Source organism: Jaculus jaculus, chromosome 2, assembly GCF_020740685.1.
Source record: "Jaculus jaculus isolate mJacJac1 chromosome 2, mJacJac1.mat.Y.cur, whole genome shotgun sequence".
NCBI lineage: Eukaryota > Metazoa > Chordata > Mammalia > Rodentia > Dipodidae > Jaculus > Jaculus jaculus.
In genome coordinates this window covers 27,312,289-27,338,062 of record NC_059103.1, presented here as the reverse complement: position 1 = coordinate 27,338,062, position 25,774 = coordinate 27,312,289, and the positions used below count along the sequence as shown (strand labels likewise).

The window sequence follows — 25,774 nt, the reverse complement described above, 5'->3', positions numbered from 1 at the left end:
CATGTGTCTGTGACTAAGCCTTACACTTAATCCCCAGCTGGTGGAGCCTGTGGGAGGTGGAGCTTTGCTGGAGGAGGTGTGTTGCTGGGGTGGTACTTTGACTTTGAGGTTTATTATGCAGCTTTATTTATAGTGAGATCATTGCTGCTGCTCCCCCCCCCCCCACTCCCAGCTGATGTGACAAGATGTGAGGCCCCGCTGACTTTTGTGTTTTCCCCACCATGATGATGTAAACCTGTCCATAAGCTGCTTCTGCTCAGGTGTTTCTTCCTAGCAACGGGAATGCAATTGTTACAGGGTATATTTCAGTGAGAAGACTTGCTAAGCATATGAGGGGCTCTGAGTTTGACTCCCCAGCACCACATACCCCCAACAAAAAATAGCTACAAAACCTGGCTAGGAGCGAAAAAAGTAAATTTCTGTCTGTTCAAGGATGTAGATATAACTCAGCTAATTGTCTAAATTTAAACGTTCTCAGGGATGGCTTTGGTGATATAGAAGGCATATATAAACAAATCCAATTACTATCCCAGAATAAGTATGTCATATGTGGAACTGGGTCCCCTGGAAAGACATATTGAAGTACTAAGCTTCAGAACCTCAGAATGTGACCTTATTTGGCAATAGGGTCAAGTGCAGATGTAGTTAGTAAAGATCAATACAAATGGAAGAGCTGAGGACCTCTTACATCAATAAGACTCATGTACTTATAACAGGAGAAGAGACACAGGGGGACAGAATGTTGAATGAAGACAAAGATGGAAACTGCAATGATGCATCTGACCACATAAGAAATGCCAAGAGGTGTTGGAATCACCAAAAGCACAGGTGGCTGGACCACATCTTTCTCTTACGGCACTCAGAAGAAAACAGCCCTGCCAACACGTAGCCTCCAGCATCACATAAGCACGCATTTCTACTATCTCAGCCCCCGTGCTTGTGGTACCTTATTGTGGCGATCCAAGGAAACAACAAAATATCTGTAAATCGAGTCGGTTCACATATTATTTTCCTTTGATCACCAGCAAGATCCAAGGGAGCAATACAGAGAATAGAGAAGGGAAAATTTGGATTCGGAGTAGGGAGGGGACAGCAAGTTAGCACGCCTAAAATTCTCTATCATCTCCTGACCTTCCCCTTTACAGAAGCCTCCCTATAAGATAAATTCCAAACTGTGATATTATTAAGCATATCATCATTTATCATCCCTTATCACTTTTTTTTCTTTTTTAAAATATTTTATTTATTTATTTGAGAGTGACAGAGACAGAGAGAAAGACAGATAGAGGGAGAGAGAGAGAATGGGCGCGCCAGGGCTTCCAGCCTCTGCAAACAAACTCCAGACGCGTGCGCCCCCTTGTGCATCTGGCTAACATGGGACCTGGGGAACCGAGCCTTGAACCGGGGTCCTTAGGCTTCACAGGCGAGCGCTTAACCGCTAAGCCATCTCTCCAGCCCTCCCTTATCACTTTTGGTGGCTTCATATTTGTGTAGAAAACCCCTAACCACAAATCTTGAATGAATCATTACAGTCCTCATGTCTATCACTGCTTTATGTACACACTACAAATGGCAAGCACAAGGTGCAGAAGAATGTAATTGATATGGCAAGAAAATATCACTGTGGGGAGTGCGACATAATGGTGGTTCACACTTGTAATCTGAGCATTCAGGGAGCAAGGCAGAGGGGCCATGAGTTCAAGGCTAGCCTCTGCTACATAGTGAGGCCCTGTCTCAAATGAACAAAGGTTGGAGAATATAGCTCCATTGAGGAAGGTTTTCCAGCATCTGTAGTACAATATCCTGTGTTAATTTCTCAGAATTCCACTCATTAAAAGCATTAGTGGGGTGCTTGTTTCCTTACCATTCTTCTTGCAGAGGGTGATTTTTGTAGTACCTTTGAGGTCTTGGGGCTGGTAACCTAAGAAAAACACATGTAGTCTTAAGATTGAGAAAACAAGGGTATGCAGCTTCTGAAAGTGTGTTCTAGTGAATGCTTATGGAGATCATTTGGGCAATATTTATCTAATGATAAAATGCATATGCACTATTCTACAACTATACATTCAACTTCAAATCTATTTCGTTTGTGAAAAGTGACATAAATACACTCTTATTCAGTAAAACAGAAGGGGTTGAGTTGGGAATGAAGGATTTGGAAAACTCTGATATATTCCTGAGAATCTACAGGGCCACTTGGGCATCCAGGGCTGAGTATATGATTGGCAAAGACCTGAGCAGAGCATAAACCCTCACCCCTGGCTGATCCCCAGACTTTTGCAAGTGGTGATAGCTCAGATAGCTATACAGCTATACACTGTCTGGCTGAGTGTGGAGAGTAGGTTTTAATGAATACGCTGGGCTCATACACAAAGGCTGGAAAATGGCTTTGGTTCTAGGCACTAAAAAAATCTCTATTTAGTTATTAGCTAACTATCAAGTAATGTAACAAAGACTTCAGAAGCCTCATAACATAAATAATTTAGACTCTGCAATCTTAGTTCACCAGAAGTCAACAATCAGGCATTGCAGGAGTACTGACATCAAAAAGATGGCCCATACATATTAAAACTACTGAAAAAGGCTATTTCAATAGTTTCAACAGAAATTGTTTCTAAGGGAGCCCAGGTATTGAACTTACTATAAAAAAATCTTTCAAATATCTCTTTTAAATATTCAAGAACTAATGGAAACCATGCCAGCTAATAGTTATCAAATATTCTGAATATACTAAAACCACTGAATTAAATATTTAAAATAGTAAATTTTATATTACGCAAATTTTTTTCTCAAAAGTTTTCCCAAATAAAAGTTTTGATTGTGTGCACATACACACGTTGGTGTGTGTGTGTGTGTGTGTGTGTGTGTGTGTGTGTGTGTGTGTGTGTGTTTCTGAGCTGGGGATCAAAACCAGGGCCTTGTATATACTAGATCCATGTATATATTGAGCTCTATGACTGAGCTATATTCCAGGTCCAAAGTGTTGGTTCTGGCGAGAGGTGTATCTCAGTAGTAGAACAATTGCTTAGCATGTGCAAGGCCCCAAGTTTGATCACTAGAAGAGAAAAAAAAAAAAAAAAGAAAGAAAGAGAAAGTTGGCTTTAAATATATATATATATATATATATATATATATACATTGTAGCAGTTTGTGTGCTCATAATAAGGGGAAGACAGCCATTAATCATAATTGTGGAAAATTAACTAGCAACAGCCTCTCCCACCTCCCTGCCTTAGCACGCAGCACTTTCCTTCCCTGGAGGAGCGTCATCATTCTCTCCTTGCACAGTGCTGTCCATCCTTCTAGATGGAGCTCATAAGCCCCTTTCTCCATGAAGTCATCCACCATCCTCACAGTGGAGCTCTTAAGGCCTGGGCTCCCTGCCTGCACAGCGGATCAGCACTCAGGCAGACTGCTGAATTTTCATGGCCCCACTGTGGCCCTCACCTCCCAAGCTTTGGTTTTCTTTGGCCTCACCTTCCACTCTATGTTTTTTTTTAATTTTTTTGTGTAGTTTTTATTTATTTATTTGAGAGCAAGAGACAGACAGAGAAAGAGGGAGGGAGGGAGAGAGAAAGAGAGAGAGAGAGATAATGAGAATGGGCACATGAACTCCAGACGCGTGCATCACCTTGTGCATCTGGCTAACGTAGGTCCTGGGGAGTCGAGCCTTGAACTGGAGTACTTAGGCTTCACAGGCAAGTGCTTAACTGCTAAGCCATCTCTCCAGTCCCGCTCTATGGTTTTCTTGGCCCCTCCGTGGCTCTCACCTCACGCTCTATGGTTTTCCTCCTGAGAAGTTTTTTCATACTTGGGAGCTGTTTCTTCAACAACATGGTGGCTTCATTCATTCTTCTCACTTGTGTGATTAAGAAAGATGGAACCTGGAGAAGAAAAGAGACTTAACTACAGGGAAAACATGAGTGAAACCTTGTCATAGATTCAGTCTTTTCTTACTCCTCAGTGTCCTGGAACCAGGCACCGGGGGTGGGGGGGTGTCCTTATAAAAGTTAGAAAAATTATGAGGATTTCTATTATTTTTTCTTTTTTTTAGTTGACATACAGAAATTTAGGTGTCATATAATTTGTTTTAGGAGATTCTTATCCTCCTCTCTTATCCCTAATCCCCCTCCCCAGTTTTCCGCTTCCACTAAAACCCTCCCCATACTGTTTACATGTCACGTGTCCTTTACCTCACCTCTTTTCCAGTACTTTATACTTGCTTTTGGTTACTATTCTATACCTTTGCAGGTTTTCCCCAAATTTACCCCATAGATAGATAGATAGATAGATAGATAGATAGATAGATAGATAGATAGATAGATACATACATACATACATACATACATACATACATACGATAGATATAGATACATAGGCACTATAAGCTAATTAATGCACATCAGAGAGAATAAGCAGTTCAGGTCTTTCTGAGTTTAGGTAGCTTCACTTAATATAATTATATAGGGAAAACATGTTTGTAACATGCTTAAAGGATATATGACTTTCCCTTGTTACACAAGAGAACTGATTCCAGAAAGCCCTCATATACCAAAATCCTTGGATGTTCAAGTCCCTGATATACAATAGTGCAGTGCACTTCTGGCATACAATACCTAATGCAATGTAAATACTCTGTAAATCATTGTTTTGCTGAATGGTTTAGGAACTAATGGCAGGAAGAATGTGTACATGTTCAGTGTAGATGCAAGAATATTTTGGAGTACCATCCAACTATGGCTGGCTGCATCCGGAGCTGCACAACCTAAGAATGGGATGAGATGATTTCACAGATGTCACACATAATCTGGGATTATCTTCTGTTTGCTCCTTCCTCTGACCAGGAAGATGGCCTGATCACGGAGCCTTTATGTCTCCCGGAAGTTGATGGCTTTCTGAGCGGAGCCCACAGTCACCAGACTCTTATTTACCTTCCATAGAATTTTCTGGTGCTTCAGCATCAGGCGGATGATGTGGGCTGCAGTGTTGGCTAGCCGCAGTTCTTCACAGTCAGAGTGCTTGCTTCTGCTGAAGAACAGGTTTGGTGCCATCACAGTGGAAATGTTCCATATGCTCATGCGGTTTTTTGACTCATTGGCAATCACTTTGTTGAAGAATGTCATCAGAGCCTGACAAGAAATAGAACTCTGTCACACTAATGTAATGGCCAAGAGGCTCCCCAGAGGAGGATCAGTCATTTCTATATACCCATTTACCAGGTGCCAGCTGTGGAACTGAAGGATTTGATCTTTGCCCCGAAGATTTTCTATCTTGCATTGGTCCAATCTTTTCTTCTATTCTCCAATTCCTCTTTTTTGGGATGAAAATGTTTACTTTGTTCCATTATGTGTTAGAAGTTTTGAATTTGTGTTTTGGTTTCATAGGGATCACACCGGGGAGACTGTGTTGGGTCTCAGAAAGGACTTTGGAGTATTGAACAGACCTGGGCCTGGTAAAGATCATGGGGACCTTTGAAGTCGGACTGAATACATTTTACATCATGAGATAGTTGTGAGTCTGTGGGGGACTGCGGCAGAATGTGGCAGCTTGAATGTGAAATGTCCCCACAACCTCATGTTTAATGAAGTCTTGTACTCAATCTCCAGCTGGTGGGGCCTTTGGGAGGTCCTTGCTGGAGGAGGTGTGCCACTGGGGGAGGAGCATTGAGGTTTATTAGTGCAGCCCTAATGGAATTTCCCTAGCTAGCTCACTCTTGGTGCTACTTTGGTGCTGATGTGGCTCAAGATGTGACGGCCAGCCTATGCTCTGCCATGATAAGCCCACCATGATGAAACTTCCCCTGGAAACTATGCCTGAAGTTAACCCTTTCCTCCCATGAGCTGCTTCTTGCAGCAATGACAGGGTAACTGCTCCAGTATCAGAAGTACCAAATGAATTCTTGGGTTCTATGTCACCTTGAATTGCTTAGAAGTACTAAGAGTAAAGGTGAGAAATTATTCAACTGTGTGCTTTACATAACCCTTCACTTCTTATGAGGTTTATTGCACTGGAGTCTACAAATTATACACTGTTTCCTTTTCCTTTATCCTCAACAAGCTTGACAACTATTAAAATTAAACATAAGCCAGGGAGAAAAGACTGCAGATCAAATAAACATGAAATGCAGTTTTGTTGTGAAGGAAGGAAAAGAATTCTATAAATAAATAAATAAATAAATAAATAAATAAATAAATAAATAAAAACACCCTTAATTTAAAGCACTACTGTTGATAGCAATTTATCATTTCTTGGAAAATAAAAACGTTTAAACCACATAGGCTCCTCATTCCTCAGCTCAAATATAAACTCAGCTGAGTTTAAGAAAAATTTTTAGTTATTATTGACTCACAAGCTTACAGGGAGAGGGAGGATAGGCACACCACAGCTTTGTGCCTTTGCAAACAAACACCAGACACATGCATCACTTTTGTGCCTCTGGCTTTATACATGGGTACTGGGAAGCCAATCTCAGGCTGTTAGGCTTTGCAAGCAAGTGTCTTGAACAGCCAAGCCATCTCCCCAGGCCCATACTCAGTTGAACATTTTTAAAATTTTACTTTCTGGGTCATTTTTCTATTGTTTTTCATTCATATGAGTTTTTGAGATAGAGTCGTACTGAACTTCCCAGGCTGGCCTCAAACTTGTAATCTTCCTGTCTCAATCCCCTAAATACTGGGATTACAGGCATGCACCACCATGGCTCTTGCTATTGATTTTCAAATTTGAAATCTTCAGATGCCACAGACAGGTGCTGCTCTGCAGCTTTTCAAGGAATTAAATGCAAACAGATACCAGGAAAGCTTAAAAGTGCCAAACCACCAAAGTACAGAAGCTTCCTAGGGAAGAATACTGAACTCCCACGAGGGGGCCCCATGCTTTCTCAGATTTGAATTCAGCCACAGTATTTTAGATTAGAAAGTGAGGCTGGGAAGTTGGCTCAGCAGTGAAGGTGCCTGCCAGCAAAGCCTGGGTTCAATTCCTATACCGCCCAGATATCAAAAGTGGTGCAAGAGTCTGATGTTCATCTACAGTGGTAAGAGGACCTGCTGATCCACACCTGCAAATAGATAGAATATTAAAAAAAAAATAGAAAGAAAATGTAAAGAATATCCCATCAGTAATAGTTTACACTTACTTGAGGGCTCATAAAGAAGCAGATATTATTGTTAGTGGCATATATGTATATTTTTCCACTTATAATTATTCCTACAGATCTTATAAGGCAGATACTGTTATTCAACACTACTTTTAAAATATTTATTTACTAGAGAGAGAGAGAGAGAGAGAGAGAGAGAGTTTGTATGGGCAAGAGAGGGTCTCCTGCTGCTGAAATCCAACTCCAGACACAAGCACCACTTTGGGCAACTGGCTATACATGGGTACTGGGGAATCAAACCTGGGGCCTATCATGTTTTGCAAGCGAGTGCCTTTAACTGTAGAGCCATCTCTCCAGCCCAATGCCATATGTTTTACAGATGAGAAAACTAAGTCAAATGGGAAAGAAGTGTATAGCATCAGTGAGTCAAGTGTCAGAACTGAGGATGTGAACCAAGGAAAGTAATTCTCCAGCTGAATTCCTACCCCTGCACCATGTCAGAATCAACCTTAGCTTGAAGCATAGTTTGGAATGGAAACAGGATGTACGCGAGTGTGTCCATGCACCTGCACATTGGTGCAACATCTTCACCAGTTCAATGAGGTTTCTGGGGATCTTTTTAATTTTTTAATATTTTATTTTATTTATTTATTTGACCAAGAAAGAGGGAGGGAGAGAGAAAGAGAGAATGAATGGGTACACCCGGGCCTCTAGCCACTGCAAATGAACTCCAGATGCGTGTACCCCCTTGTGCATCTGGCTAATATGGGTCCTTGGGTATTGAACCTGGGTCCTTTAGCTTTGCAGGCAAACGCTTTAATTGCTAAGCCATCCCTCCAGCCCTTTGGGGATCTATTTGCTTATTATCAATATACTGAATTATTTTATAATTGCTGCATCTTCAGTGACATGTAAGTGTAAACAACAGTTTGATTAGAGCTCCGGTACCAGGTGGAGTTTTTATAAAATAACATTGTCTAAGTGCTTCTAAGAAAAATAAGTTAATTAATTTACAGCTTTTGAAAAAGTACTGAATGATATTAGAAAGGGCCATTTTTATTCCTTGCAGGTCCTCACATTTTTTTGTTGAGAATACAACTGATATATATTATAAATATATATGGTTTTTGTTTAGGAAACAGGGCTTCCCTGCATAGCTCACACTGACCTCAAACTACCAATTATCTTCCTGCCTTATCCTTCCAAGTACAGGATTAAAGACAGCATCATACATTTTAAAACTGACAGAAGTTCTTCCACCCTGTGGAAGAATGGTCCGCCTCAAACCTTGGCAAGAGAAAGTGAGCAGCCATCTTTGTTTTCAACACTCTTTCACCTGGCCATAACATGATGAGATCTTTTCAACTCATCCTCACCTCAGCTTCACTTCAGAGATTCCAAATACATTTTGTGCTTAGGCCAAGCTTCCTGAGTGTAAGACTCATTATATAAATGACAAGAGACATTCTGAGTTTTACTAACACGTAGCAGAGAAATGGATATGAAGGAAAAGAAAGGATATTTGGAAGGAATTATAGACTATGAGCCCATCAAACATCCTATTCTATATTACTAGAGAAATCACATCTCTGAGCTTCATTTTCCTAACCTGTAAAGTGATCAGATATTCCATCAGATGGCATCTGCAATTCTGAAACTATAAAATTGTACTATCTTCAGACATTTAAAAGAAAGAACATTTGGGCTGGAGAGATGGACTTTGCAGTCAGGTGCTTGCCTAACTGCAAAGTCAAAGGACATAGGTTCAATTCCCCAGGACCCACGTAAACCAGATGCACAAGATGGCGCAAGCATCTGGAGTTCATTTGCAGTGGCTGGAGGCCCTGGTGTGCCCATTCTCTACCCCCCCCCATCTCTCTCTGTTTCTTTCTCTCTCTCAAATAAATAAAAGTAATTTTTTTAAAAAAAATAAGAACATTTTAGAAATTCCACATAATTTCATATTTACTCCTCAACAACACTCCTTAGGTTTTCCCCCCACTAAGGTGAAGAGCTGAGGAATTACAATGATGTATTTTACAAAATATCAAATGGTCTTTACTTCTTGTTTTTGCTTGAGGATTTGTGGTCTGTGTGTGTGTGAGAGAGAGAGGGAGAGAGAAAGAGAGAGAAAGAGAGGGAGAATATGCATGAGGAGGACCGAGGACAACCTGGGGTGTCATTCCTTGGGTCTACCCCTCACGTCTTTTCGAGACAGGGTCCCTTAAGGGCCTGGAACTCATCTATCAGTGTAGACTAGCTGGCCAGGGATCCACCTGCTTCTGCCTCCCCAGCGTGCACTAAGCGTACAGGTACATGCTACCATGCCTGGCAGTTTCCCCTGGGTTCTGGGGATTGAACTCAGGTCTCAAGCTTGTGCGTCAAGCACTTTACTGAGTGAACCCTGGCCTTATTTACTTCTGGCATTGTTCCATGTAAGCCTCTCATCTTCTTCTCTCATACTCCAAGCACTTAATCCTGACACCTGGTTAGAAAAGTCGACAGTTCTCAACGGAACTATACTTGAATTTTTAAAGAATTTCTATTCTTTCTATTTTCTCCTCAGCATGACGTAAATGGGAGCAAGGGAGGCAGCAGGTTTGCGGCATGCAAAGATGGCTCTGTGAGTTATCATCTCTTTCCATTTCCCCTAGATGTGCCCACTACAGACCAGAACACAAACACCACATACCTGGGCTGTGTCTCTGTTGGCATCAGGTAGTGCCATGACCATGAGGTGTAAGGCTTGAAACTGCACTTTGATGTGATATCCTCCTAGCAAGAAAACAGAAATAAGGACAGACTTGAAATCACAATGATGCATCCTGACAGCATCCATACACACATCTGGTGGCCCAGGAGGGCTTATGACCGGGTCTGTGGGGGAGGATTTGGGTTTTGGAATCAACAATGTTAATTGTTCACTTGGACAGGAACCTTGGTCTGTCATCACCCTTTCAATAACACAATGTTCTTAAACAGATTCTGCCTTGTAAACAAAAGGCTCAAAATCCAGCCCAAGAGCAAATAAACATCACTTATTAAGGAGACCGTAACATATAGTTACTAGGAATGTATGTTCTAGAAGATTCAAATTAGGCATTGATACAGACTCACTGTGTGAGCTTAGGCAAGTCATTTAACCCTTTATTAAAAGCATTCCTCTTGCCATCTATAAAACGAGTCACCATCTTATGCATTGCACAGGGCTGGTATGAAGATTAAATGTTTTGGTGCAATGCACACTTACAGTCTTAGTGGGGGTTCTCGTTTTTATGGCCAATGATACTTATTCTTCTCTTCTCCAGTCTTATGAGGTTTCATTGGGATTTTTTTTTTAAATTCTGAATATATTGAGTTATTTGATAATTGCTTTACTTTCATTAATAGGAAAGGACAAATGGCATTTAGATTAGTGGTGTGGTAGCAGGTGGAAGTTTCAATGAAGTAACATTATGTAGGTAATGCCATAAACAACACAGAGACAAAAAACGAAAAACAAATTAATTTATAGCATGCGCATTTAGGGATGGTGGTGGTAGTTTATTTTGAAAACTAGTATTTTATTTCTTAATGACACAAGATGGCGCCAGAGGGCAGGCATTTATGCTTAGGGATGCCATCCATAAAGATACCCCCCAACCAGCTATGCGGAAAATTTTGAGTGCATTAAAGAATCCAGGCTTTCCTTCACCTCTCCGTATTGTCCTCCAAATGGTCTCTTGATGAGAAGTTCCTACAGGGAAGCACTGTGCTCTGGCATCCCTGGGGGAAACACTTTCTATTTATGTTCAATAACGGAAAGGCTGTATCGAGTTATAAAGTTACTGAGCTTTAGAATAGTGGATGCACTCAGTGACAGCCTCCTAGGCCACAGGAGGCTGTGTGCGCCATGGCTGGGGAGCAGATGCCCGTGTACACAACTATGTATACATGTACAGAATAGATCGCTTATAAATTTTGATATTTATGCCAAAATTTTAAGCAAAACACAACACAAGTCTGGAGTAATGACTACAATACTGCGAGCATGCCTGAATATTAAGAATATATCTCAGTACAAACCATTTAGGGAGAGATCAGACATTATTTTAATGTATAAGTAGGGCTGAAGGCTGTCTCTAATCTTCCAATGCAATTAAAAAAATAAAACACCCTCAGGGGGAAAAGATAATGGTTGCAGATGTAGGTGTGAGAGGCATCTATTTTCTTTTCAGTTTCAGTTAAAAATGTAATTTGGCAAATAATCCATTTTTATTTTACTGAAGGCACTTGTCCTATAATGATCTGTAGTTAATTCATTTAACACATCCTAGGAAAGAGCTTTCTTCCCCCTCCTCCCCTGAATTCATTATATTATGCCTTTTATGGCAGTATGTAAGGCTTGATTGATGAACTGTTTGTCTTTTAATTGAATGGGCAATTTGGGGGCCAAGATTGTAAAGAGAAAATAATTACACAAGTGGGAAACAATCTGTGCTTTCTGAACTCTGAACTTGAGTTATCAAGAGGGTGGTTCACCCACATGCATATGGATTCACAGCTCCTCCTTCAGAAAATCTGACTTCCTTCAAGGAGGCCAAAAGGTCATTACTTCCCACTGTTCATGGGCCAGGACTCCAGGCCTCCTGCAGAGATGGCTGGTAGCAAATCAATCACAGGCAATATACTTTTTTTCTGCAAGTCTCTTCCTACATGGACTCCTTTTTGACCCCTTTTCTGTCCCTGTAGAAATGCCGTCTATTTCACCTGCACACACATAATATGCTGTGACCCCTGAGCTCCCTCTTAGTGGTCACAGCCCTCACTGTATAATCCCATTCAACTCTTCTCATTTCTTCCCTCATTGTATCCTCTATGATAGTCAATCTTCATGACGAGCCATATCAAATCATTTCCTGATACCAGGTACAATACCCACCCCAGCTTTTGTGCTTCTAATAAAGCATTACAGCAAAGATCTAATCTAGCAGACTCTAATTTTCAGAAACACTAGGTGGTACTGTTACTTTCACAGACAAAAAGGTGTAGCAACAGGGAGTCATCAGACCTGGGATGTCAGAATTTAGGAAGGGAAGAGCCTCACATTTCTTGATGGACCATTGCTCTGAGGACACTATTCTAGGTGATTTCACTCAGTACCTATCACAACCCTAGTTAGTACTTGTCATCTTCAGCGGGTGAAGTTCAGAAAGTGACCACAAGGCTAAAAGGAGGCTGCCCAGTAATTCAAATCTCTAGAGCCTGGTCTTTCAGCAAATGTCTCTGCCTTTAAATGACTGACTTTTAAGTCCTACTTATCAGACTTTAAATATGTTTGCACGTGCGCGCGTGACTGTTTAGAACTAAACAGTATTTCAGCCAGCGTTGTCAGGAAACAGTAAATCCATGCTTTCTACTTCATTATGCCCTCTGCTGCTCAGCCACCGTGTTGACCTCCCAGCTTGGGCCATTCACACTGGACTTCTCCACCTACTTTCCATGAGGGTAATGAAGGCAGGTATATATTCCACAGGGAAAAGAGAGGTCGGGAGTTCTCTGAAGAATGCTTTCAGCATCACAGCGGCTTCTCTATGGCACATTTTGTCCCACCGAAATTTATCAGCATTAAACTTGGCATCCAGTTCTTCACGGTATTGCTGTAAATCAAGGAAGACAGTCATCAGTCAATGATTTTTTAGCCATCTGACCCCCTTTTGCCCTTTGGAAACTATTATTCCATAAACAATTTCTTTTTTTTTTTTGCAAATAGATTAATAAGACAACATCTATTAAACCTTAGCCTTTTCAACATGATTAAGGGCATTCACATATCCATTTAAAAATTAATTTTAAATGTTTTTAAAAGTCTTAAAATAATATTAATCTTGGAATAATTTGCCAATTCTACACCAACAAGAAAGTTTTTACTTCATCTGCAGTTTCACTTTGTGGGTTTGGCAGGATACCACCGTTCCTACGTGATAATAAATGCGCTGCTAGGTTGTGATGAAGACTCCGTTACCCTTTTTTTTCATAATCCTTCTGCTACCCTCACTTCTTTTTCTAAATTAGATCTAGGATGTGTGCCTCTCAGTTCGTTCACATGCAGAATGAGAAATACCTCAGTAAAGTAACTCTGGCTCCCCTGCAACATTGCCAATGATGTCTTCCTGGAGTGGGTACAGCAGATGTGTATGACAGCACACACATGTCTTCCACATGTTTTGTGTGTCTACCCAATCCTTAATGAGTTTTGGAACACTGTACAAATTCTTTTTTAAAAAAAAATATTTTATTTTATTTTATTTATTTGAGGGGGGGGGGTGAGTTCACCAGGGACTTCAGCTGCTGAAAACAAACTCCAGAAACATGAGCCACCTTGTGCATCTGGCTTACATGTGCAATCTCAGGAAGTAGAACCTGTGTCCTTTGGCTTTGCAGGCAAGCGCCATAACTGCTAAATCATCTCTCTAGCCCATGCAATTTCTTTGTTTTACAAAAAGCACCAGGTCTCTGCAAATTATACTTGGAAAAAAATCTGCATTGTTTATTCTTCTGTTTAATCACCTAATCTCTCTACTTCTATACCAAATCAAACTCATTTTCTACCATCCCCTTGAGCCATAAGGTTTACGTCTAACCCTATGCAGCTGGAGTCAGTCCTCTGACTGATACTAACTGCTCACAAATGGATATATAGAAAGGGAATTTCTGGAAACCTTCTATTTTCTTATAGTCTGCTTATTCTCATAAATTGACTACTTCTGATCTTAACGTGCATATATCCAGGTTGGGTTTGCATATCTCCACTCACTGATAAGTGAGACACAAATGCTTTCATGGCTACCAGAGCCTGCCAGCAGAGATTCCTGTCAGGACAAGCTTCTCACAGAGCTACATGAGATTCTAATACACCCTCAAGCCCCCTTACTGAAGGCATAAGATATATATGTGTGTGTGAAGATATACATATGTGTGTGAAGTTTTGGCATGTGCAGTGATTGTCTTTTCAAAGGATGAGGGAGGGGGAAGGAATGGGAGAGAGAATGAGAATGAATGCGCTAGGGCATCTAGCCACTGCAAACGAATTCCAGACAAATGTTTCACCTTGTGCATCTGGCTTTCTTGGGTCCTGGGAAATCGAACCTGGGTCCTTTGGCTTTGTAGGAAAATGCCTTAAGTGTTATGCCACCTCTCCAGCCTATTTTGATTATTAATATTTTTTTTAGTCCTGGACTCAAACAGGGCTACTATTGCTAATCCCACAATACTTGAGAAAGACATACACACAAAGACTTCATCCTACAGAAAACAAAAAACAAAACAAAACAAAACAAAACCAAAAAAGATTGCACAGCAAGCTGGGCTCTAGGAAGAGCAAGATGCCTGAAATCCATACTGTTTCTTTAGGTTTCTTGTAGTCCCCTGGAGAGGACCATTTCATGAACTGATAGGACTAATTTATTAGACCACAAATACATGAGGTCACTGATGCTACAATACAAGGCATGCAAGAAAGGAAGCATATCTCTGAGTTCTGATTTAGAGGATTGCTGAGGGTCATGTCGGGGAAAGCAGACACAGAGAGAACCCTGAATAGAAAGAGCTGATCAAGCGAAAGCACACATGCGCAGTGACCCAGGGTGTCTGGGAGGCCCTTGAGTTCAGCATTGTCAGAGCCCTCACTGGCCTGAGCAGGGAGGAGCCTGGGAAGAGGGAACTGGCAATTTCTATGTATAAGCTTAAAATAATCATAATCATCATCATAATAAAAAGATCTCTCTGAGATTAAACTGGACAATCCCACATTAAGCTTGCAGAGCAGATCATGCCAAGAGTACAGCACTCAGTAGATGCCTCTGTTCACTTGCGACCCCCTCCCCTCCTTGCAGGTCTAGTCTGTGGGGTATGACTTTGGGTAACAACAGCATACTGTGCAGTCTGGTGGAGAGTGTCTTCTTCCGATTCCAACCAGAGATGACTGGATGGAGCACATAAAGCCACATAAAAAAGAGAGAGAGTGAATTTACCTGGCCAAGGACAAGAAGCCAAGCCTGAGCTGAGCGTGGTGGGGCACATCTGTGAAGTCCAGCCCCTCGGGACCAGAAGGGAGAAGATGGCGAATTTAAGGACAACCCGGGTTACATATTGAGTCTTGGTCTCAAAAAAAGCAAAGAAGCATGCTGGGGCGATGGCTCAGTGGTTAAGCGTGTTTCTTTAAGCAAGCATGTGGGCCTGAGGGGGCCTGAGGCTGCTCGAGTTCGAAACTAAAGCCCTAGTCCTGTAAAGGGGAGCGGAGACCAAGGAATCCCTAGGGATCATGAAAAAGAGCAAGTTTGGGTATCAGTAAGAGAGTCCAGCTTAAAATGAGAATATCCGCGATGGAGTGGGACACCTGAGTGAGCACCCCCAGTTGGGGTTACATAAGCACACGGGGCTCTGGCGGGACATACATTTGCATACACCACACAGGCCACACCCTCCCACACAACCGAACACATACACACACATTACACACACACATGCAAAAACATAAGAATTTAAAAAAAAAACTCAAAGGAAAAATAAAGATAATAAAAGTCAGTCACATTTCTTTTCACTGTTAACAAGAACATAGGCAGAGTCCAAAGTCATGTCTTTAAATCACCTTTGAGCACCAACACAGACAACTGATTCAACTCCTGGGGTATTGTCACCACACACAAGCCGCCTCAGGGAGGAAACCAATGCACCAGGTTACCTAACTCTAAAGCAGTGCGAGCTGCCTTTGAGCAAAAAGAAAAAACAGAAAACCTCACATGTCTAACAGTCTGCCTTCTTCCATAAAACACGTTCCCAGAGTTTGGCTCAAATTTCTGCAATGTTTTGAAAAGACAATCACTGCACATGCCAAAGCTTCAAATTGGTTCCAAATGATCTGTGGCCTCCAATTCAGGAACTGGCATTGCAGTTAGAGCCCCGCTTGGCCACAGCCTCGCAGCTTCCTCTCAGGGCTGAGTCCCCATCAGTCTTACCAAGTGTCTAAAGCACAGAGCCAGGCTGGACTGTTTAACAGCAGCATCCCCAAATAGCTGGTGTCATTTAGTTGGCACAAGTTGAGAATAATTACAGTGGAGTTTCTTTCTTTTTTTTTAAGTCTTTCCTTAAACATGCTCCTAGAAAAGTAGTGCAGCGGATGAAATTACAAAGATCAAAACAAAGCGAGCAAGCAAGCAAACAAAAATAAGCAAACATAAACAAAACAAATATAACAACAACAAAAAAAAAACCATGAATAACGTAGTTTTCAGGTCTGAATAATGCGGGAGAAAAGAAGACCAAGTCCCAATACCTCTCTGAAACTGCATTATTTCCTTGTTTCTGTTCACTGGCTCATATTACTTTCAAGTTCATTTTCCTATAGCCAGAACTATGAAAACATCTGGATTACATTTCTCAGGCTAACAAGGAGTGGAATAAATAGGCTGACACAACATAAAACCCATTAGGGGAAAAAGAGACCTTGCCCTAAATTTGGTTCAGGAATGAACATGCCTGCAAAGACACTTTGGAAAGTAGATTAGCTTTGGTAAGTACTGGGTTTTTTTTTTTTAAATATTTTACTTATTTGCTTATTTATTGGAGAGAAAGCAAAAGAAGCATATATATAGAGAGAGAGAGGAGAGAGAGAAAAAAATGGGTGTACTAGGGCCTCTAGCCATTGCAAATAAACTCCAGATGCCTGCGACACCTTGTGTATCTGGTTTATGTGGGTACTGAGGAAATGAACATGGGTCCTTAGGCCTCGCAGGCAAACGTCATAACCATTAAGCCATCTCTCCAGCCCTGTTTTTATTTTTTCAGTTAAAAATATTAGCTGAAGAAAATTAACTTTTGATTTAACTTCAAATTTCAGGTACAGAAGAAATGTTCTAAGTTTTCTTTCATTCATTATTTAGAAAAAGAGAATTTAGAGCACATTCATGATGCTTTTTACAAGTCCATGAACATGCATGTGAACACATGAACACATATACAAACAGCAATCAGTAAAAACTTGTGCAAAATAGCTTGCCAATCATCAAGGGGGCAGGGTTAGAGAAGCCGAAGGCTGATCCTGGGTAGGAAATTTGTTTCTTTGATTTTCTTTTGGGTTTCTAACTCTGTAGATAACCAAAGACAACTAGACCAGTAATAGCTTTTACCCTTGCTTTTTAGACACATGTGTTCAGAATATCTAAAGACAAAACATGAAAAACCAAGGCAAGAAGCAGAATCAAGCCGGGCGTGGTGGCGCACATCTTTAATCCTAGAGCTTGGGAGGTGTAGGTAGGAGGATCGCCATAAGTTTGAGGCTACCCTGAGACTACATAGTGAATTCCAGGTCAGCCTTGGCTAGAGTGAGACCCTACCTTGAAAATAAACAAACAAACAAACAACAACAACAACAACAAAAACCAAAGAAGCAGAATCCGTTTGGAAAGCATAAACCCCTATGGAGCCATTGCTGGGTGCAAAGAGGAACGAAGGCCTGACCCATTTTACCCAATGCAAGGATCCCCTACAGAAAGGGACTGTTGGGCCTGCACCATAAACTGAGACTCACCAGCTGTCTCTACTGCTTTTCCATCTCCTCTATCTTAGAGGATGTAACAGACACAGCCCATTGATTCTCTCTCCACCCCTAAAACATCTTATCCACATAGAAGCCCTGACACTTTTGATACTAATAGAATATCTTAAAACATGCACTTAAATAAATTAATGTAGAGATGCCTTTCTGCCTCTGTGTAATTCTTTTTGTCTGAAGGCAACAAAATTCATTTTTCTATCACCCTCTGAGACACTTTTCCAGGGATCCATCATTTAATGTCCACAAGCCAGGGGGGATTTTTTTTTCATTTACTTTTATTTACTTATTTGAGAGCAACAGACAGAGAAAGAGGCAGATAGAGAGAGAGAGACAGACAGAGAGAATGGGCATGCCAGGGCCTCCAGCCACTGCAAATGAACTCCAGACGCGTGTGCCCCCTTGTGCATCTGGCTAACGTGGGTCCTGGGGAATTGAGCCTCAAACTGGGGTCCTTAGGTTTCATAGGTAAGTGCTTAACCACTAAGCCATCTCTCCAGCCCCAACCAGGGGGGGATTTTAAGGGGAGGCACAGACACCTCATTATATGCACCCACTTGGACACATGGTGGGATATTTTACTGGGGATTCAAAAGAAAAGCTTCTATCTTTCCCTTTTTTAAAAAGAATATTTTATTTATTTATTTATTTGAGAGAGAAAAAGAGGGAAAGAGAGAGAGAGAGAAAGAGAGAGAGAGAGAGAGAATGGGCACACCAGGGCATCTAGCTGCTGTAAACAAATTCCATATGTATGTGACTCCTTGTGCATCTGGCTTACATGCGTCCTAGAGAACCAAATCGGGATCCTTTGGCTTTGCAGGCAAATGCCTTAACTGCTAACCATCTCTCCAGCCCCCAACCCTTTTTTAAACTGTTCTTTAGTTTTCCACTTTATGGAGGAAGCAAAAATGCAAAGCAAAAAAAAAAAAAAAAAAAAGAAAGAAAAGAAAAGAAAGAATATCCAAATAAAATGTTTAAGAATAAAATAAAAAGAAGGCAAAGTGAAAAGATTCCCATTGTTTGGCTGGCACTCTATGTGGACACTGACATTACCATAAATGGAACTGGCTTTCAGAACTGCTGAGTGAGTGTTTCAGTGGTTATGTGCATCACCACAAATACTTACAAGAGATTCAACTGCAAGGAGGTCCAAGGAATGCTTCTAAGCTGAAAGCAATTAGTAATGGAAATAAAAGCCAATATATTCTTGGCTTGGTGACTTCTATAGCCAACAAACTGTACTGTTTATTCCCCAAACAATGATGGCCGTTTCACACTCCCAAACTGAGACAAGCAACAGGTTTTCTGTTGTTGTTTCCTTGTTTTTATGCTACTGGGAATTGAACCTATAGCCGCATGCATGCTAGGTAAGGGCTTTATTGCTGAGCTACATTCCAATCCCACAAGCAATAGGTTTTGATGGTGAATCTATGTGCGATTTCATTATCCTAGATTGAGAAATGATAATTTTTATTTCAATTTAAAAGCTTTATCGAATAAACACATAATCCTAGGTACTGGAGGAGACTAGGACAAGACAAGTGACAAAATCAAATCAATAATGACAACCACCAAGACTGTATTTCTTATGCTCACTGGATCTGGCTTAAGCTAGCTTACATCTTTTCAACTAGGGAGAGAGAAACAGCTGGGTACCTTGACTTTGGCAGTACATCCTGAAAGTCGAAAAATTCCTTCAGATTCCAGACCTGATTCTTCAACTTTCTCAAAAAACTAGAAAGCAATGACATATTACAAAAATTAAGTGTTACACATGACTACAAATGTATGAAGCTACAATGAAGATCACCATAATAAGTAGAGTACTAAGAATGTCCATGTGCTTGGTGCAAGCATGCCTTGTTAAACGTTCATAACCACCCTGTAGGGTCAGCATTATCCTTCAATTTGCTAATGAGCAAAATCTCCATATAGAAATCTGTAACTTTAAAATCATCTGTAAGTGATGGCATTGGTTCTTTTAGGGGCATTTTCTTTTTCATTTTGGTGGGCATAATATATCCACTTAACCAAACATAATGGCTCCCTGGATCCACATCAGGCTTATGACCACCCCAGCCACAAGCTTCTAGCTTAGGTTTCTGGTATTAAACATGAAATCCTTCCTGTAGAGTGGTCCTCAAATTTAACCACAGCAGTTGGTTGGCCCCATAAACAGTCATGCTTCTATTGCACCAGTGGGCATATCGTGCGTGGCTGGTCAGCTGAATAACTTGCAGGGTTCTTATTTAAGTTGGAGTCTCTTACTGACTCTGGAGCTTATTATTTTCAGTGATTCCCAGATTTTTTCTCTCGTATGGGACTGGGGTTACAGGCGTACATGGCCATGCTTAGCTGTTTACGTAGGTCCTGTAGATCAAACTCAAGTTGTCTCTTAGGCTTTCTCAAACCTTCATGCTTGCACAGGAAGTGCTCTTGTCCACTGATTCATCTTTCTAGTCATAGTCAACATCTTTATATATCATTTGCACACTCAACTTAAAATCTGACAAAGCTTGTGTTAAAGCCTTGGAATTTTAATTGTGCCACTGGATGTCACTGTTGAATAGGTACTTACTTAGATAACCCAATGTAAATTGCTATCTATGAAAAATAAAAACTTTTAAGTAAATTTAGTAATGATAGCCACAGACATATCTGTATACAACAGTTGGGATTATATCATTAAAAATCAAACCTTCTTTCCACCAAAATTCATCTAACTGTATCCTATCTGCCTGGTCACATCTGAAGTGTGACTACAACTGTATTTTAGACCTTATATTTCTTTTTTTTTCTCTTTGGTAAAGTTTATGAAGTGATTACACATTCATGTTTAAAAAAACAGTTTATGGCACATGTCAGCAAACACATGATCAGCAAATCTATTAGACAGAATAATCAAATGTGCATGTAGACACATGGACATGCAAAAATAACATTAGAAAAATATAACTGAAGGAAGCCACTGGACAGAACATCCATGTATATTCCCTGACATCTCATGGTCCACAACAGACCAAGGCTCCCCAAGCCAGTGTGGTTTGGATATGGTTTGCCCAGAGTGTGGCAAGCTTGATCCTCTGTGTGACGATGAACTCTTGAGAGATAGAGTCTACTGGGAAGTTTTCACTGGACCCTCCTTGCTCTTTGATTTCTTATCTCATGATGTGGACTCCCCTCCTGCACATTCTCCCAGCCAAGAGGAGATGCAGTTGAGGGGACTTTACCAGAAAGACACTGTGGTGTTTACAACTCCATCTTCCCTAACCATGAGCCAAGTCACCTCTTTTGTCATAAGTGCCAAGCTGTAGGCATTATGCTGTAGTCATGGGAAGTGTACGAACACAGTCACAGTGGTCTACACACCTGCAGGACGTTGTGAGGAACCATGTGGCTAAAGATGCTAACCACAACAGGCCTGACTGCTAATGGGCTCTGAGTGTAAATACAAAAGAACACTCACTAGCGGGTGTGCACGTCCCCCATTCATGTGCCTTCTACTCACTTTTTGTAACACAAGGGGAACCTTCACCGCAGGGTCTTTCTTACGGTCATTGTCCAGGAGGACTGCAAGCGGAACTCCAAAAATCCCGCTATCTTCAGAGTCAAACAGCCAAGGGAGAAAGACACACAAGAATTAGAGAAGCAGTGAGTATCCCAGCGTGCCGCCGTTTGGACCGGATGTGACTGGGTCTCTAGTTACCTCGTCCTTTTACTCTCTCTGTTTTGTTTCTTTTCAGTTGAATTCCAAAGGCATCAAAAAAGGCAGTCAGTTCAATCAGAGAGAGATGGCGGATTTTCTTCATGTCTTCGGCAGACAGGTCTCCTGCCTCGGTTAATCCAAGTCTGGTTTTCTGAACGATAAATTTCTATGACAAACAGTGAAGATATTTACTTTTTAAGGCAAAGGAAATTTATTGTTCCATCATTCAAATGTGGGCCATCTTAAATTAACACAGCAAAATAATATGTGCAAAAAGCCTTGGAGGAGTTCACTGCGTTGTAGAATTAGTGAGGGTCATTTTTAGAACATTAGTTGACCATTACTATGTAATTAGGAACAAAATAGCCTGAAGGATAAGACAACACTGTCGTAATGATGGCAGCTGCTTTCTCATCAGGACCATCTGTATTGTCAAGCAGCATACATGACAAGTATCGCGTGGAAAGTACACAGCGCAAGTCCTTATCTGGGTGACATGTGGCATTTACAAAGCAACACATTCCGGCACATCCCAGGAGGTAAGCGATGCTGATGCCATGCCTCCCTGCCTCCCTTGTGCATATACAAAGACTTAAAAATACGCGTTTTGGTCCAAGAAGAAGTCACAGGAAGTTAATAGACTGTTCATAAAAGGTCTTCCTTACCGTTAAAACATGATCTTCTTTCTTAACATCTGACTTCTTCAGTTGTTTTCTTTTCGGAGCCTCTGTCACCATTTCCGAGTAAGATATGTCAAAGGACAGCTTCTCAGCCTCTGGAGGGATGTCCTTTTCCAGATAATCATTGTCTAACACAAAAGGAGCAGGGCATTCAGCATGCTACCTAATCAACCAGTACCATCTGCTATAACAAATGAACTCCACACCTCCACAAGGCAGCCAGGGAAAAGCACTGGTTCCCCACAGCAACTCAGTTAGCAGTGGCATGATGCTACCAGACTTCCACGTGAACACATTTCTATCATTATCCAAACCCACTTAATCTGACTTTATTTTTTTAAAAAATTACATTCATATGTTAGGAAAGCTTTAAAAGATTAGAGGCAAGGCCCCAAACAGGTTATTTCTCAGGTTACTTGTGACAGAAAAATTCATCCCATTTAGACCCACCCATTATTTATCAAAGGCTAGAGAGATGGCTCAGCCATTAAAAGTTCTTGCTTGCAAAGCTTGATGACCCACGCTTGATTCCCCAGTAACTACATAAAGCCAGATGTACAAGGTGAAGCATGTGTCTGGAGTTTGCTTGCAGTGCTAAGAGGCCCAGGGGTGCCCATCCCCCCTTTATACACACATGCACGTGTACACACACACATCCTGGAAGTCTAGAGTACAGAAAGAAAGGGCAGATTCCTGACAGACTGCCTCTGTACTTTTTCTCTTCTTCCTCTCCCTCTCCTTCCCTCCTTTTCTTCTCCCCTGCTTGCTTGCCCACACCCAAAGGAATCCTTAAATCAGTTGTATAATACCAAACTCTGATTTCTTTTTCTAAATTTTTTAATTTTTTTATTAACAACTTCCATGATTATAAAACATACCTCATGGTGATACACTCCCTACCCCCACTTACCCCTTTGAAACTCCACAAGATGTTGGCTTATCATCTTGTTTCACTGCCTAGTCAAACTTTTTCTTTAAATCCTTGGATGTGTATGTATACATGTGAGGGTGGGCATGTATGTGTATGTGTGTATGTGGGGTTCAGAGAACAGCCTTGGATGTGGGTGCTCATCTACCTTCCACCTTGTTTGAGACAAGACATACTTTGCTTTTCTCTGCACCATACACTGGACTAGCTAGCTCATTAGCTTCCGGGGATTCTGTCTACACCTCCCATCTCTACTGATAAATGTTCTGGGATTATAGTTATGTATGACTGCATATGGCTTTCTGAGGGTCCCGGAAAGGCAAACTGAGGTCCTCAAACTTGCATAGTAAGTGATTTATCCACTGAGCCATCATCGCCCTAGCCCTAGTGAAACTTTTTAAAAATTTTTTGTTCATTTTTATTTATTTGAGAGTAACAGAGAGAGAAAGAGGCAGAGAGAGAGAGAGGAAGAGAGAATGGGCGCACCAGAGCCTCCAGCCACTGCAAACGAACTCCAGATGTGTGCGCCCTTGTGCATCTGGCTAACGTGGGTCCTGGAGAATCGAGCCTCACACAGGGGTCCTTAGGCTTCATAGGCAAGCACTTAACCGCTAATCCATCTCTCCAGCCCATAGTGAAACTTTTTAAAAATATATTTTTATTGGGCTGGAAAGATGGCTTATCTGTTAAGGCATTTGCCTGCGAAGCCTAAGGACTCATAGTCAACTGCCCAGGTCCCATGTAAGCCAGATGCACAAAGTGACACAAATGTGCAAGATCGCACATGTGCACAAGGGGGCACACGTGTCTGGAGTTCCTCTGCAGTAGCTAGAGGCCCTGGTGTACCAATCCCCACCCCCATACAAAAGACCAGTCTGTTGGGCTTGCCTCAAATTTTTTTTTAAATTTATTTGCAAGCAGAGATATCTAGAGAGAAAGAGAGAATATGGGTATTCCAGGGCCTCTTGTCACTGCAAGTGAACTCTAGATGTATGCACCACTTTATGCATCTGGCATAAGCGGGTACTCGGAAGTTGAATCCAGGTCTTTAGGTTCTGGAGGTAAGCACCTTAACCACTGAGCCATCTCTCCAGGATCCTGCTGAAACTTTTCGATATGTACAATAAAGAACTGTTTGACCATAACAGAACACTGCCCCCTTTATTTTCTGGTAAGGACCTTGTCTGGATGATAATGAGTAGAACAAAAGGAGAGAAGGCAGAATTATACTGAAAGTTGGGCAGGGAAATTTATAGATTAATAAATTAAAATTTCTGAACATGAAGAGCAATTGAAATGGATGAGCCTGGAGGTAGAAAATGGCAAAGTGACAGTCGTAATTCTTCACTGGTCAAACAGGTACTTGTTCTAATCACAAAAGGGGGAAAATGATGAAACAGCCTCTTAGTCTCCTCATCCACACAGGTTCTTTTTTTCATTTTTCTTTCAGATTCTTTAGAAAGTAGCACTTAAACAGGATGCTTATCTAGACCACTGCAGATAGACATCTATCTTTCATGGCAGAATTTTATTTCAATCTTTTATTCATACCTCTATTTACACACACACAAAGTACCTGGATCATAATCCCCTTCCGCCACCACCCTCCTTTATTGTCCCTTCCCCATATACGCGTAAATGAACCCCTTCTTCCCAACCTGGCCATCTTCTAGTTTGATGTCATTCTTTTTGCCCTCGTAGGATGTGGGTCTTGTGTAGGTTAACAATAGACACTCTGAGATCACAATCATCAAATCTACTTGAAATCTGTAGAACAGCATTCCAAAGCACTGTTCCCATTCTTTATCTTTTACATTGTTTCTGCCACCTCTTCTGCCATGGTCCCTGAGTCTGGGAGGGTGATAGAGATGTCTCACTCAGTGCTGAACACTCCACTATCACCACTTCTCAGCCCGCTGATAAGTTTTCAATTTCCCCAGTGGTCATCAACGAATGGACATGATTTTAACTAGATTACAATGTGGCAGCAAACAGATTGATGGGGGAATAAATTCTGGAAAATCTCTTTAATTATTTTTTTTTTGTTGTTATCAACTTCACATGGCATGCAATTCTCCATTTAAACTATAAACCCAGTGGTTTTTAGTTGTATTAGAGCTGAGTGGCCATTATCATAAATCAATTTAAAACGTTGTTATTAACTCAGCTTCTTGGCTGGCGACATGAATGGTGAAAGCATGGGCTGTTTATACAAAGAAAGCACGTGGGTTTTCTGGAAGACTAAGGAACATAAAAGCACGGCAAAGGGGACATCTTCCTGTTGATTTGAGATCCCCCTCTAAGCCCTTCTCAGGGTATCCCCTCTCAAGTGGAAGAGGCCCAGATAAGTGTTACCCTTGTAAGCTGGTATGCCCCAAGCTGCTAGAGTACAACACATATTTTTTCAGTAACAGGGAGCCTTGGTAAGGTTGCTTTCTGGCTTCCTTGTAACTTTCCAGGGCACATCTACTATTCTTGTTTTTGTTTTTTTTTAATAATTTTTTTATTTGAGAGAGAAAGAGGCAAACAGAGAGAGAATGGGTGAGCCAGGGCCTCTAGCCACTATAGACAAACTCCAGATACATTCACCCCTTTATGTAGGTACCAGGGAATCAAACTCAGTCATTAGGTTTTGAAGGCAAGTGCCTTAACTGCTGAGCCATCTCCCTAGCCCCACATGCACTGTTCTTACGGAAGAGGCCCAGATGAGACACCCACGTGAGAACCTCCTACCTGATATGGTGGAAGCAGAAAAGGAAGAGATTCTGCTTTT

General features: G+C 41.3%; 1 protein-coding gene across 4 annotated transcripts in view; it reads right to left on the bottom strand.

The window, feature by feature from the left end:
* Window positions 1-25,774, bottom strand: part of Arhgap28 (Rho GTPase activating protein 28) — a 202,932-nt gene that overhangs the window by 16,183 nt on the left and 160,975 nt on the right. For all 4 annotated transcript variants that reach the window (XM_045143969.1, XM_045143970.1, XM_045143968.1 and 1 more), the window contains exons 7-15: window positions 22,059-22,201; window positions 21,394-21,559; window positions 21,196-21,287; window positions 19,344-19,421; window positions 12,573-12,735; window positions 9,789-9,871; window positions 4,932-5,129; window positions 3,771-3,884; window positions 1,865-1,921 (exon numbers count right to left, since the gene is read on the bottom strand). In XM_045143969.1, the coding sequence (XP_044999904.1) occupies window positions 1,865-1,921; window positions 3,771-3,884; window positions 4,932-5,129; window positions 9,789-9,871; window positions 12,573-12,735; window positions 19,344-19,421; window positions 21,196-21,287; window positions 21,394-21,559; window positions 22,059-22,201 (1,094 nt within the window). The remainder of the gene's footprint in view (window positions 1-1,864; window positions 1,922-3,770; window positions 3,885-4,931; window positions 5,130-9,788; window positions 9,872-12,572; window positions 12,736-19,343; window positions 19,422-21,195; window positions 21,288-21,393; window positions 21,560-22,058; window positions 22,202-25,774) is intronic.